The sequence below is a fragment of the Amblyraja radiata genome, chromosome 7 (genome assembly GCF_010909765.2).
Source record: "Amblyraja radiata isolate CabotCenter1 chromosome 7, sAmbRad1.1.pri, whole genome shotgun sequence".
NCBI lineage: Eukaryota > Metazoa > Chordata > Chondrichthyes > Rajiformes > Rajidae > Amblyraja > Amblyraja radiata.
The window spans coordinates 28,353,264-28,366,695 of NC_045962.1; the positions used below are offsets into that span (position 1 = coordinate 28,353,264).

The 13,432-nt window shown below is 43.6% G+C and overlaps 1 protein-coding gene across 4 annotated transcripts in view; it reads right to left on the bottom strand.

Annotated features, from left to right (window-relative positions):
* Window positions 1-13,432, bottom strand: part of dync1i2 (dynein cytoplasmic 1 intermediate chain 2) — an 82,247-nt gene that overhangs the window by 15,482 nt on the left and 53,333 nt on the right. For all 4 annotated transcript variants that reach the window (XM_033023962.1, XM_033023961.1, XM_033023960.1 and 1 more), the window contains 4 exons: window positions 4,231-4,356; window positions 2,765-2,911; window positions 1,105-1,218; window positions 568-701 (listed from right to left, as the gene is read on the bottom strand). In XM_033023962.1, coding sequence (XP_032879853.1) covers window positions 568-701; window positions 1,105-1,218; window positions 2,765-2,911; window positions 4,231-4,356 — 521 coding nt within the window. The remainder of the gene's footprint in view (window positions 1-567; window positions 702-1,104; window positions 1,219-2,764; window positions 2,912-4,230; window positions 4,357-13,432) is intronic.

Consider the following 13,432-nt stretch of genomic DNA (forward strand, 5'->3'; position numbering starts at 1 on the left):
CCAGCCAATTTAGACACCACAACCAGCATAGAGATTTGTGTTTTCTATTCAGATAGAAGTGGGGAGAGGTTGTGAAAACTAAAATGATTATTGCATGCCACTTTTTTATTCACATAACTTTATCATTCAAATAAAGGAAAGCACAAAAACTTGGTGTAATAGATTTTGAATCTTTATAAAGTTACACTTTACAGTGAAGCAGCACAAGAAGATAATGGCAGCACACGGGCCAGCAATTAGTACTGCTGCCACATACTCCAGTGACCCAGTTCAATTCTGACCTGAAGTACCATCTAGATGGAATTTGTACATTCTCCGCAAACTCGGATCCCCCACTATTTTTGAGATGTGTCCTCTCACACCCCAATTATAGGTTAATTGGCTAGTGCTGATTGTGAAGGTCAGTGGCAGAAGAATCCAATGTGATGATAGGTATATTAGACACAATAGGTTATGGGAAAGGGGTGGAAATCTCAGCTTGATGGGGATGCTCTATAGCATTCCATGTTTAAAGAATAAATGAGAAATATTGAAATGAAGTATTTTTTACACTACTTTGTACCTTACCTTCCATGGCGGCATGCTGTGTAGATAGATCCTTCCTCACTGCCAACTACAAAATTGTTGACGTCGCCCAATGGGAAGGACATGCATGTAGCAGCTACAGCTTTTGACTGTTTATGCATCAACTCCATGCTATCCTGCAACAAGAATTTTAGATTCAACATTCTTATTCGTCAGTTCCTCTTGAAGAAATAAAGCAAGTTATCTTTTACTGAATTCCCAAGCAGTTGAAAGACAAGAGGGAGAGAGGTTGGGGCTGTGTTGTAAAATGAAAGAACAAAATCGCAGCCCAGGCACATATTAAACCTGGAGGGAACAATGCTTGGTGTCCTCACACTGACAATCCAATTTTCTTATTGTTTTAAGATTAATTGAACATTAAACTAAATTTGAAACCATCACAGTATCTTTGTTTTTAGCAGCTTGTAAGACTTTAATTTTTTAAATGGTAAATAAATCTGTACATATGTAATTTAAAAAATCTACAGAAATAAATAGATAGGCTGACATGTTAATGTTATTTGCATTCATTTACATTACCTGTGGTTGAGAAAGCATATCCAAACTCCATGAGCAAATCTTCCCATCAGTTGAAACACTAATCAGGTTATGGGCATTTTGAGAACCAACCACATTCACGCAGTACACCGGATGCTGAAAGAAGATTTATACTTTTATTAATCTGATTAATGCAAGATCATACTTCAATTATTCAAAAACAGAATAAAGCCATTCATACAAGAAATTCAAAAGAAATACAGAAAGCAGGCAACATCTCTGGAGAGGGAAACTGATAACATTTCAGATTGAAGGTAGACAAAATAGCTGGAGATACTCAGAGGGTGAGGCAGCATCTATGGAGCAAAGCTTTTTGTCTCCCTTTGATTTTTCCAGCATCTGCAATTCTTTCTTAAACATTTCAGATTGATGTCCTTTCATCAGAACTGGGAAAAATAAGAAAACAGACATGTTTTCCATTGAAAGAAGAAAGGGGTGCAGAGAAGGAAGGAACTTGTCTGTGAGAGGGTGGTGATCAAGATACTGGGTGATGCAGATATTGTTGGTGCCATCTGAAAGGGTGGTGAAGGCTTGCTAATCTACACTGATCCATCTGAATCAAGTGTAAATAGGTGACAAATGAGGACACAGATAACACACAAGGCTGGAAATGCTCTGCAGCTCAGGTAACATCTGCAGAGAGAGAAAAACTAAGTTAATGTTAGTTTGATGACCTTGCATCTCTGCTGGCCGCTTCAAACACAAACTAGAGCGATAGTTACCTGCCATTGTAGTATTCAATATTGAGCCCAGAGGGCTGCCATGTGTCTAGAAAGATGATGGGCTGCTTTCTACTCTGCTCTCACTTTTACTTGGTTCATTATCTGACAGTTCCCTTCCCTTTCTTGACTTGTCTTGTCTATCTCCATGTCAATGAAGCAAACATTATCCATTATTGATAGAACTAGTGATGTATTTCCATTACAAGCCCACAAATTCCCACGGCTATCTTGCCCACCCTTGTTTTCCGTAAGGACTTCAGTTCCATTCTCCCGATTCCTCCTGCTCCACTGTCTTTGTTCTGATGATACTTTCCATACTACTGAACTATCTTTTTTCCTGAACCATTACTTCCTTTCTAGCACAAGTGAAACAGCTTTCAACTGCATAGTTCAATTTTCCAACTGTTAAGAACTTATGAATCAGGAGCAGGAGTAAGCCACTCGATACCTCAAGCTGCTCTCCTATTTAATAACATCAATTTCATCTTTGAAGTAACTATGATTTCTTCTCCATATTCCAGACTATTTACAGTCACTACTTCATTGTTTATCAAGAAACGCAAGAGGAAATTATACAATAAATAGCAAGACTCTTAACAACATTGATGTAAAAAGGGATTTCACTTTGTTCTTCCCTTTTCTTTGCAACTTAAAAGGATGCAAATGTTCTTACTTTCCTCAGTTCTAATGAAAATCCATTGCCTAAACCGTTAACTCTTTTTATCCCTGAACACGTGCCACCTGACTTGCTGAGTGTCGCCAGCATTTTACAGGTTTATTTCATTATTGACTCATTTAGCAAAGCAAACAACAGATATTATTCACAAGTTTTCCATTAATACATTTTAATGTCTGAGTTTTTAAAGTTATACTTCACAATGCAGAGAGCAGCTTCCATGTATGAATGTTCTGAACTTTACCGTATGGGCAGCAGCAGAGAGTGGAGTCCTCTGGGCTGGCGTCCTTTTATTACTGCGATTATCCCACAGCACAATCTGACCAGAATATGTTCCTCCAACCACCAGATTTGGATGAAATCGTGCGAAAGAAGCTGACATTACAGATGACTGTTGTAAAACAAAGTCAGTTTGATATCAAGATAAAAAGGTATTTTTCAATAGCATATGTTTAATTGATAGGATGGATCAGAAACTGTTGCTCAACCATCTGATTTCCTGACAACTTATCTAATGCCGCACATCTAATGTGTAATTAATAAATATCATTGATTATTACTATATACATTCTAGTTACACAAAATTTATTGATATTGTGGTTTCCATGCATTCAATCCTTTTGCAAACAGCACCCTAGCCATTTGCAATAGAGTCACAGAATCATATGGTACAGAATATAGGCCATATCAACCAATGAGCACCCTTCTGTATTAATCCCAAATCCCAGTGATGGTGCAGAGAAGTCTATGTCTGAAAGTAACGCCGCAAGTAGATTGGGTGGTCAAGAAGGTTTTTGACATGTTGGCCTTCAGCAGTCAGGGAATTGAGCATACAGGTTGAATGTTATGTCACAGTTGTACAAGACATTCGTAGGGCCACACTGGAGTAATGCCTTCAGTTTTGGTCATCCTATTTGGAAAAATGTCGTTAAGCTGTAAAGAGCGCAGAGAAGATTTACAAAGATTTTGCCAGGACTGGAGTCTGAGCTATAAAGAAAGGATGGGCAGGCTAGGACTTTATAGCTTGTAGTGCGGGAGGCTGAGCGTTGATCATATAGATAGATAGATAGATAGATAGATAGATAGATAGATAGATAGATAGCCTTTATTGTCATTCAGACCGAAGTCTGAACGAAATTGCAGCAGTCATACATATAATACAATAAAAACAACAATAAACACATATTAACAGAGGTGTATGAAATTATGAAAGGAATAGATAGGATGAATGCACAGCGTCCTTTTCCCACAGTGTAGAGGAATCTAGAATAGATGGCATAAGATGGGAAAAATTTAATAGGAACCTGAGAGGCAACTTTTTGGGGATATATAGAACAATAATAACATTTAAAATATATTTGGAAAGGTACATAGATAGGAAAGGTGCAGAGAGTTATGGGCAAATGCAGGTAAATATGACTAGCTTAGATGGGGTCTCTTAGTTGGATTAACTAGTAGGACCAAATGGCTCGTTTCTGTGCTGTATGACTCTATAATGTCAATATGATATATTTTCATTGTTACTAAAGACTTGTAAAATCTCTTGCATGTTGCTAAACGTTCCTCACATATATGCTAAAATGTGCATTAAAAACTTTAAGTGTTAAAAATTAACATTCCAGATTGATTAAATAACTAACATGCATTCAAGAACAAAGATACAGGTTTTCTTCAATGAAAACCATGCCCAGACAAGATATCCAACGATACCTGGCAGTGGAAGACATACTCCGGAGTTGTTTTCTTAAATTTCATGTTCCATACAAGGGCTACACCATCTGGTTCATGGGGAGCATCCTCGTTATTGTTGTACGAGGCAACAAGGAGTTCTGGATACTGTTGACAGCAAAAACAGGAAGGGATCATGATAAGGAAAGCAAAACGGCCTCAGATGCAGTTACAACATTCTGAATGGAAGTTAAACTTTGCTCTGAGTCAGTCAGTATAATACAGAAGTAGCTGAAACCTGCTGTAAATAAGAAAACACTTCAGAAATTGAAAAAAAACTTGATGTAGCGCTATGGGAAAATATAAAATTATTTATTATTAAACAGAATCTTTTCCAAGATGGCGCCGCGCGTGGCAGCCCCGCCAACAGCTCGTGTTTTTTTTTTTAAACACTTTTTGCTATTTTTTAGTGTGTCTGAAAGTATGTATTAGTGTCTCTGGGTGTGTTTTATGCCGGGGGTGCTGGGGGAGAATGGGGGAAACTGTTTCCAGTCACCTACCTCGGCGGAGATGCAACTTTTCTCCGTGCCACATTTTCGCCCCCCTCACTGCCTACCAACTGGATTGGTGCGACCTTTCCGACTGGAGACCGGCCCAGAGCTTCAGCAGCAGGCGCAGCGTGGACTTCAACATCACGGAGCTACTGTCCTCTGCCGAGGATTGCCAGTGTTGGAGCTCCGAACGCGGGGGCCTGCTCCAACATCATGGAGCTCGGTCGGTGGAGCTTCTAGCCATAGGCGCTGCACGGACTTTAGCATCGCGGAGCTGCCCGTGACCTTTGCCGAGGATCACTTGAAGAGGTGCCCCGACCGCTGGGCCTGTGGACCTGGCATCGTGAAGCCGCGGTCTCCAGTGGGATGTGGCCAATTCGGGAATTCCAAGCCTCGGGGTGTCCTGATCCATCCCGACGTCGGAGTTTCCATCATCCTGGCGATAGGGCCTGTACATCGGGCAGTCGGTAGCGGCGACTGCGGAGAGTTCAGGGCCCAGACCACAGGTCCACAGAAGGTGAGAGACTGACTGAACTTTTGTGCCTTCCATCACAGCGGGAAGTGCTGGTCCCACTGTGGTGGATGTTTTATGTTGAATTTCTGTTGTGTATTGTGTTCTTTCTTTCTTGCTTGGAGAGGACTGCACATCTGCCCAACTTACCCTTGAGTAAAACTGCATCATGATGGATGGCCAACACAGCACCAAGGTTTCAGCCCCTGATTATATTACATCAACTCTCCGGTCAGAGCTGCCATGCTAGCTGGAGACGGAAGGGAGTGGCAGGACATGATGAAGCAGATGGCACCGTTGGAGTTGGAGATGAATGGGTGGGTGGGTGGATGGATAGATGGATGGATTTTATTTAGATACATAATTGTGAAATTCTGGAACATTAAATCAGCATGTTTAACATATGATCTTTAATTAGTCAAGAGAGTTTAATTGTCATAGTGTCCTCCATAATGTTTGGGACAAAGACCCGTCATTTATTTATTTGCCTCTGTACTCCACAATTTGAGATTAGTAAGAGAAAAAAATCACATGTGGTTAAAGTGCACATTGTCAGATTTTAATAAAAGCCATTTTTATACATTTTGGTTTCACCATATAGAAATTACAGCAGTGTTTATACATAGTACCCCCCCCCCCCCCCCCCCCCCATTTCAGGGCACCATAATGTTTGGGACACAGCAATGTCATGTAAATGAAAATAGTCATGTTTAGTATTTTGTTGCATATCCTTTGCATGCAATGACTGCTTGAAGTCTGCGATTCATGGACATCACCATTTGCTGGGTGTCTTCTCTGGTGATGCTCTGCCAGGCCTGTATTGCAGCCATCTTTAGTTTATGCTTGTTTTGGGGACTAGTCCCCTTCAGTTTTCTCTACAGCATATAAAAGGCATGCTCAATTGCGTTCAGATCGGGTGATTGACTTGGCCACTCAAAGATTGACAATTTTTTAGCATTGAAAAACTCCTTTGTTGCTTTAGCAGTATGTTTGGGATCATATGTCTTGCTGTAGAATGAACCACCGGCCAAAGAGTTTTGAGACAATTGTTTGAACCCGAGCAGATAGGATGTGTCTGTACACTTCAGAATGCATTATGCTACTACCATCAGCAGTTGAAGATAAGTGAGCCAGTACCTTCAGCAGCCATACATGCCCAGGCCATAACACCCCCACCACCGTGTTTCACAGATTTGATTGATTGATTCTTTTAATGACCACACAGCCAGGCTGGTGGAATTTGTTATGCCAATGCAGCACATAAAAAAAGAATACAAACATGACAATACTAAAGAACTTTAACATGAAAAATCCCCCCACAATGGTTCCCATTATGGGGGAAGGCACAAAGTCCAGTCCCCAACCCCAGTTCCCCCATAGTCGGGCCTATTTGAGGCCTCCACAGTTGTCTCTACGGAGGCCCGATGTTCCAGGCCGTTCTTGCCGGGTGATGTTGTTCCGGCGTCGCGAGAGTCCTCTCAGCGGCATGGGAACCCTGGAAACGGCCGCCTCCTTACTGGAGACCGTGGCTTCCGGAGCCGACAAGGCCGCGCCGAATGGAGCTCGACTGGCAATCTCATCGAGAGATCCCAGGCTCCCAGTGGAAAGTTCAGCGCCGCCGCCCACAGCCGCTCCACAGACCCGCAGCTCCGCAACGGGCCCAGCTCACCGGAGTTCCAGCTCAGCGACCCAGGCAAGGCACCGCCCGCCCCGCAATGGCGCTCCAGCGCTGCTCCGCCGTCCTCAGACCCGCAGCTCCGCCGATGCCGATGCCGGTACCGCTGCCGCCGATGCCGAGGTTCTGGGCGGTCCCCTCAGGAAACGCCGCTCTAGGCCCGCTGTTAGGCCGCGAGGACGGGTCGAGAGTGCAGCCCGGAGAAAAGCTGCATCTCCGACCAGGTAGGGACCCTGAAAATTAGTTTCCCCCTTCCCCCACACATAAAAAAGCTAGAACTCCTAAAACAAAACACTAAACTAACTAAAAATAAGAAAAAATAAGATGAAAGGACAGGACAGCTGCTGGCTGGGCAACCGTGCACAAGACAGCGCCCCCTCTATTTGTGAGGTGGTATGCTTTGGATCTTGGGCAGTTCCTTCTCTCTTCCATACTTTGCTCTTGCCATCACTCTGATATAAGTTAATCTTCGTCTCATCTGTCCACAAGACCTTTTCCCAGAACTGTGGTTGCTCTTGTAAGTACTTCTTGGCAAACTGTAAACGGGCCATCCTATTTTTACAAAAAGAACTGCAGATGCTGGAAAAATCGAAGGTAGACATAAATGCTGGAGAAACTCAGCGGGTGAGGCAGCATCTATGGAGCGAAGGAATAGCTGACGTTAGGCTCTCACCAGGGTCTCCTCTATATCCCGTAGCTCCGCTCTCATTTCCCATCCCCCCATTCGTAACAATGACAGAGTCCCCCTTGTCCTCACCTTTCACCCTACCAGCCGTCACATACAACAGATAATCCTCTGACATTTTCGCAACGGGATCCCACCACTGGTTACATGTTCCCTTCTCCTCCCCTTTCAGCTTTCCGCAGAGACCGCTCCCTCCGTAACTCGGTCAATTCGTCCCTTCCCACCCAAACCACCCCCTCCCCTGGTACTTTCCCTTGCAACTGCAGGAAATGTTACACTTGTCGCTTTACCTCCCCCCTCGACTCCATCCAAGGACCCAAGGAGTCTTTCCAGGTGAAGCAGAGGTTCACCTGCACCTCCTCCAACCTCAGCTATTGCATCCGCTGCTCTAGGTGTCAACTGCTCTACATCGGTGAGACCAAGCGCAGGCTTGGCGATCGCTTCGCCCAACACTTCCGCACAGTTCACATTAACCAACCTGTTCTCACAGTAGCTCAACACTTCAACTCACCCTCCCATTCCGAATCGGGCCTTTCTGTCCTGGGCCTCATCCATGGCCAGAGTGAGTCCCACCGCAAATTGGACGAGCAACACCTCATATTTCGCTTGGGCAGATTACACCACAGCAGTACGAACATTGACCAATTTCAGGCAGTCCTTGCTTTTTCCCTCCTTCCCCTCCCCTTCCCAGCTCTCCCACAGCCCACTGTCTCCGCCTCTTCCTTTCCTCTTCCCCCCCACCCCCACATCAGTCTGAAGGGTCTCGACCTGAAACGTCACCTATTCCTTCGCTCCATAGATGCTGCCTCACCTACTGTGTTTCACCAGCATTTTTGTCTACATTGTCTACATCTTATTTTTGCAGCTAACCAGTGGTTTGCATCTTGCAGTGTAGCCTCTGTATTTCTGTTCATGATTTTTGATCTTGAGTATTACAAAAAAAATGTTTCAATTTCTAACAGTATGTACAACAGGTGGGAAGTATACTGCAAATAAAACCTAAAATAGGGTGGAGTGATGGAAATGAAATGAAATTTAAGGAGAGGAAATGAGACAGTCTCACTGAAGAAAAATATATCAAATATATATTGGGCCAGATTATTCTGCATCTAGTCAATTGCCTGGATTCACATCCTGTAGCCCCTTCCTGAACTTACTTTCCTTGAATGTGGAGGGCTGAATGAGTTTGCTCCCTTGTACCTGATGAAGTAGTCTTCAAGTGTTAGTACGTCATAGGTAGTATATTCTGAGGCCCCAGCCCTGGAACATCCTGACTGTTTCTGTGGCTTGGTGGCTGTCAAATGTTTTTGATAGAGGCATTCAGAAATGATTCAAATGGATTGAAAAATCAGATCATCATCAACACATCATCCTGCCTCAATGACTATAGACCGATTGCCCTTACATCTGTGGCCATGAAGTCATTCGAGCGCATTATTCTTGCTCACCTCAAAACCAGCACTTCCTCCAACTTGGACCCACACCAATTCGCATACAGAGCCAACAGGTCAGTGGAAGACACAGTCAATCTGGCCATTCATCACACTCTGCAACACCTGGAAACCGCCAACACGTACGCCCGCATCCTGTTCATGGACTTCAGAACGGAAATTAACTCCATCAACCCGGTTAAACTCTTCCATAAATTAACGGACATGAACATTGACCCCTGCATCTGTCACTGGATCTACAGCTTCCTTTGGAACAGACAACAGAGGGTGAAGATACATAACACCATATCTCACTCCCTGCACCTCAGCACAGGAGCCCCTCAGGGCTGCGTCTTGTCACCCTGGTTATTCTCACTCTACACAAACCAATTCACATCCCAGTATAGTTCAGTTAAAATATATAAATACGCAGATGACACAACCATCATAGGTCTCATCTCGAACAATAATGAAACAGAATACACAGAGCAGTCACTTGGTGCACAGATAATAACCTCTTACTCAACACATCAAAAACACAAACTCATCATTGATCTCAGACGTAAGGCACAACCCAAGACCCCCCTACTCATCTCAGGCGAACCCATATCCACCACTGACTCATTCAAATTTCTTGGCACTCACATAAGCAATAACCTCAAATGGAAAATCAATTCAAATCACATCTACAAAAAAGCCAACCAAAGACTCTTCTTCCTCCGCCAGCTCAAGAAGTTTAGAGTAAGGAAACACCTCCTAATCCGATTCTACACAGCCATCATCCAAAGCATGCTCACTTCATCAATTACAGTCTGGTTCAGCAGTTTAGACACTCACTCCCGTAATAAATTACAGCGCATAGTTAACAAAGCATCCAAAATCATCAGCACTCCCCTTCCATCAATAGAATCACTCCATCACAAATGATCCGTGTCAAGGGTGAAGAAAATCATCTCTGATCCCTCCCACCCAGCTCACCACATCTTCCACCTGCTGCCATCAGGAAGGCGCTACAGCTCACTGCCCGCCAAGACATCTCGATTTAAAAACAGTTCTTACCCACACGCAATCCGAATTCTGAACACACTATGACAACAGCACATATCCTCCCCATGCATGTACTGTATATTGTATGATGTTGTGTTTTGTGTTATGTTTGACGGGAATCAGCCTACCTTGTAACATCCTGTACTGAACCTGAATTCCACCAGCTTGACTGTGTGGTCATTAAATAATCTAATCTAATCTAATCAATAAACATCCAACAAGAACAAAAATCAGAATGAACAAGACATGCGAAATGTCACTAGTAATTAAGATTACTGGTGTGTTAGGAAATTTGAAAAAGTCGTAACTTCTTTATAGCTGTCTAGTGGGTGAATATCACAACTCTACAGCCTTCATGTATTTGAATGTCATGTCATTTAATGAAATATTGAACATCAGAAGCTGTGTCTGAATTGCCAGACTCCACCGTTGCAATAAGGTAAGGTTATAAATCTGGCCTTAGCAATGATTCCCGCATTATTAATGATTAAAATAAATATCCCTAATATGATTATCATTGTCGTTAAATCTTATGCTTCCAAAGTGCTTTGTTCGTTATTGATAAGAATAATCACAAATCCTAAATTATATTTGGTAGGTTTTTGGATATCCAGGGAGTCAAGGGATATGGGTCTACTACAAACAAATGGTGTAAAGGTAGATCAGCCACAATGTTGATGCATAGTGGAGAGCCATAATAAAAGGCAGTTCTGTTTTGTGCAGCAAAGTGGATGACATCACGTTTTTCTACATTACAGTGAAACTGCGATAAACCAGCACACTTGGGACTTAGGCAGCACTGGGCTACTTGATTCTCCAGTCTACTGAATATTATTCCTATTTATGCTTGAAAACGCCTAGAATTTCTAGTACACACCCATTGACACCCTCAGCTACCTTGACGACATCTCTCTATACCACGTCTCTTGCAAGGACAGCATCCCTTTCCCGCAGTTTCTCCATCTCCATTGCCTCTGCTCTCAAGATGAGGCTTTCTACTCCAGATCATCCGAGATGCTTTGTTTAGTTTCTCCAGGAAAATGGGTCCTCCTCCTTTCCACCCCCCCCCCCCCCCCCCCCACCGTCACAGTTGTGGATGGAGCCCTCACCAGTGTCCCATTTCCCACAGCTTTGTTTCCACCACCCCCTCACCTCAACAGGAAGAGAGTTTCCCTGGTCCTTATCTTTCATCCAACACACATCATGCTCAGTCATTTCTGCCAGCAATTCCCACCACCAGTCACATCTTCCCGCATTCCGCAGAGATCACTCTCTCCATGGCTCTTGGTTCGCTCATTTTTTTGCACTAAACCTTTCCCCTCCCCAAGCACTTTCTCCTGCAACCACAGGAGGTGCCACACCTATCCCTACAACTACTACCTGAGCTCCAAGGATCCCCACAGCCCTACCAGGGAGTTTTGCATATTTGTACCTCCTCCAACCTTGTTTATTGCCTTTGGTGCTCTCAATATGGCCTCCTCTACATTGGGGAGACCAAGCATAGAATAGTCAATCATCTTGCTCTGTCATCTGCAAATTTACAACAATATTAACTACAATGTCATCTCAATCATCAATACACGAGACAAGTAACAAGAACCCACTGTAGATTCCTGTGGTACATTCGGGTCACAGGACTCCAATCAGGTAACCAAGCTTCCACTACCACCCTCTGAATCCTTCCCTTCCTTTGTGGAACTGTAACAAATATGCAAGATTGAGTTTTAAAGACAAATAGACTAAGTGGGACCTGTTGCGTTCCTGTCACATGGAAAGGCCTGGTCCCCCAACGCAACCCGTTCCCCCAACGCAATATTTCACCACTCACCCATAGCCCCCAACTGCACAGGCGCAGCTCATTTCCCCTCACCCCCCGCACTCTCTCCACTTCCTTCACCCTCCCTTTTCTTTCCCCACTCGTCCTCCCCTACCCTCAGTTACTCCCTCCATAACCTTTCCCTCCTCCAACCCTCTATCCCCCACCTCCACTCCTCACCCCACTATCCCTCACCTCCCCACTGCCATCCTCTCCCTCAATTCCCCATTTCCTACCTCCCCCACTCCTCTCCCTCTATTCCCCCTCCTCCCCCACTCTCCCTCCTCACTCTTCTTTCCCCTTTCCTCCTGCCTTCCCCAATCCCTCCCTCACCTTTCCCCTACACTGTCACTCCCTCCCTCCAAAACTCCTCTCCCCTCACTCTATCCCCCTCCTTCCCCATCTCCCTCCTCACTTTCCCCTCCCTCTCCCTCCCTACCCCCTCCTCTCCCTCGGCTTGACTGACAGGAGAGGAGACCAATCTGCGCATGCACGGTTTTAAGATTTTTAAACCTTTATAACTTTTAAAATATACCACCGATCGGAACAAAACTTGTTGCACTTGCAGCACAGGAAAATGGGGAGTACGGTGGCAAAAAACCGTAAGTTGACGAAAAATCGCAAACCGGAAGATAACAAGATGAGATTTATATATAAATTATAAATTATAAATCATAAATATATATATTATTCACTAATTTCACACCCAAAGTAGATATCCCACCCTGACACCCAGGCTCAAAAATTATTCCACTGAACATAGATGCATCTTTAAGCTTAATAAAATGTCTGCGCTTTACGGAAAATCGACAACAGAAACAAAACAAGACTGGAAATGTGACTTTCAATGTAGTTAGTCTCTTTATTTTGAACTAATACCTGCAGTGTCAAAAGGAGTTTCTAGACAGTGTTTTATGGTTGGCTCCTGGATCAGTTTAATGAAACAATAAATCTCCAACAATGGCTATTTTTTACCAATAAGGGAAAGATAAAGATCTGAGGCAGATGTATTGCAAAAATTGTATTTTGAAAGTGTTTTTAAATTTAGAATTAACTTGGATAAGCAATGTGAAATAATGTCAATGCAAAATGAGCAGTTTCGTTGTGTAATTATGTGAACAGTTATCTTGATATTTTAGTCAAAACTAAGATATTAATTTTTTTGTAAACAATAAAATGTAGATTTATCAAAAAGTGATCCACTTTTAATAGATACTAGACCAAGTTTGGTCCCTGTCACATGGGAGGTTTGTCTCCCAACGCAAGCCATTCCAACGCAATATTCCACCACTCACCCGTTCCCCTAACGCAACCTGTTCCAACGCAATATTCCACCACTCACCTGTTCCCCCAACGCAATATTCCACCACAATATTCCACCACTCACCCATAGCCCTCAACTGCGCTGGGGCGGCTCATTTCCCCTTATCCCCCAGCACTCCCTCCCCCTCCTCTTCATCCTCCCTCGTTTTAACCTTTAAAAAAAATGCAAGCACTTGCCGCCAGGACTTTAAAGAAAATTCCAATTA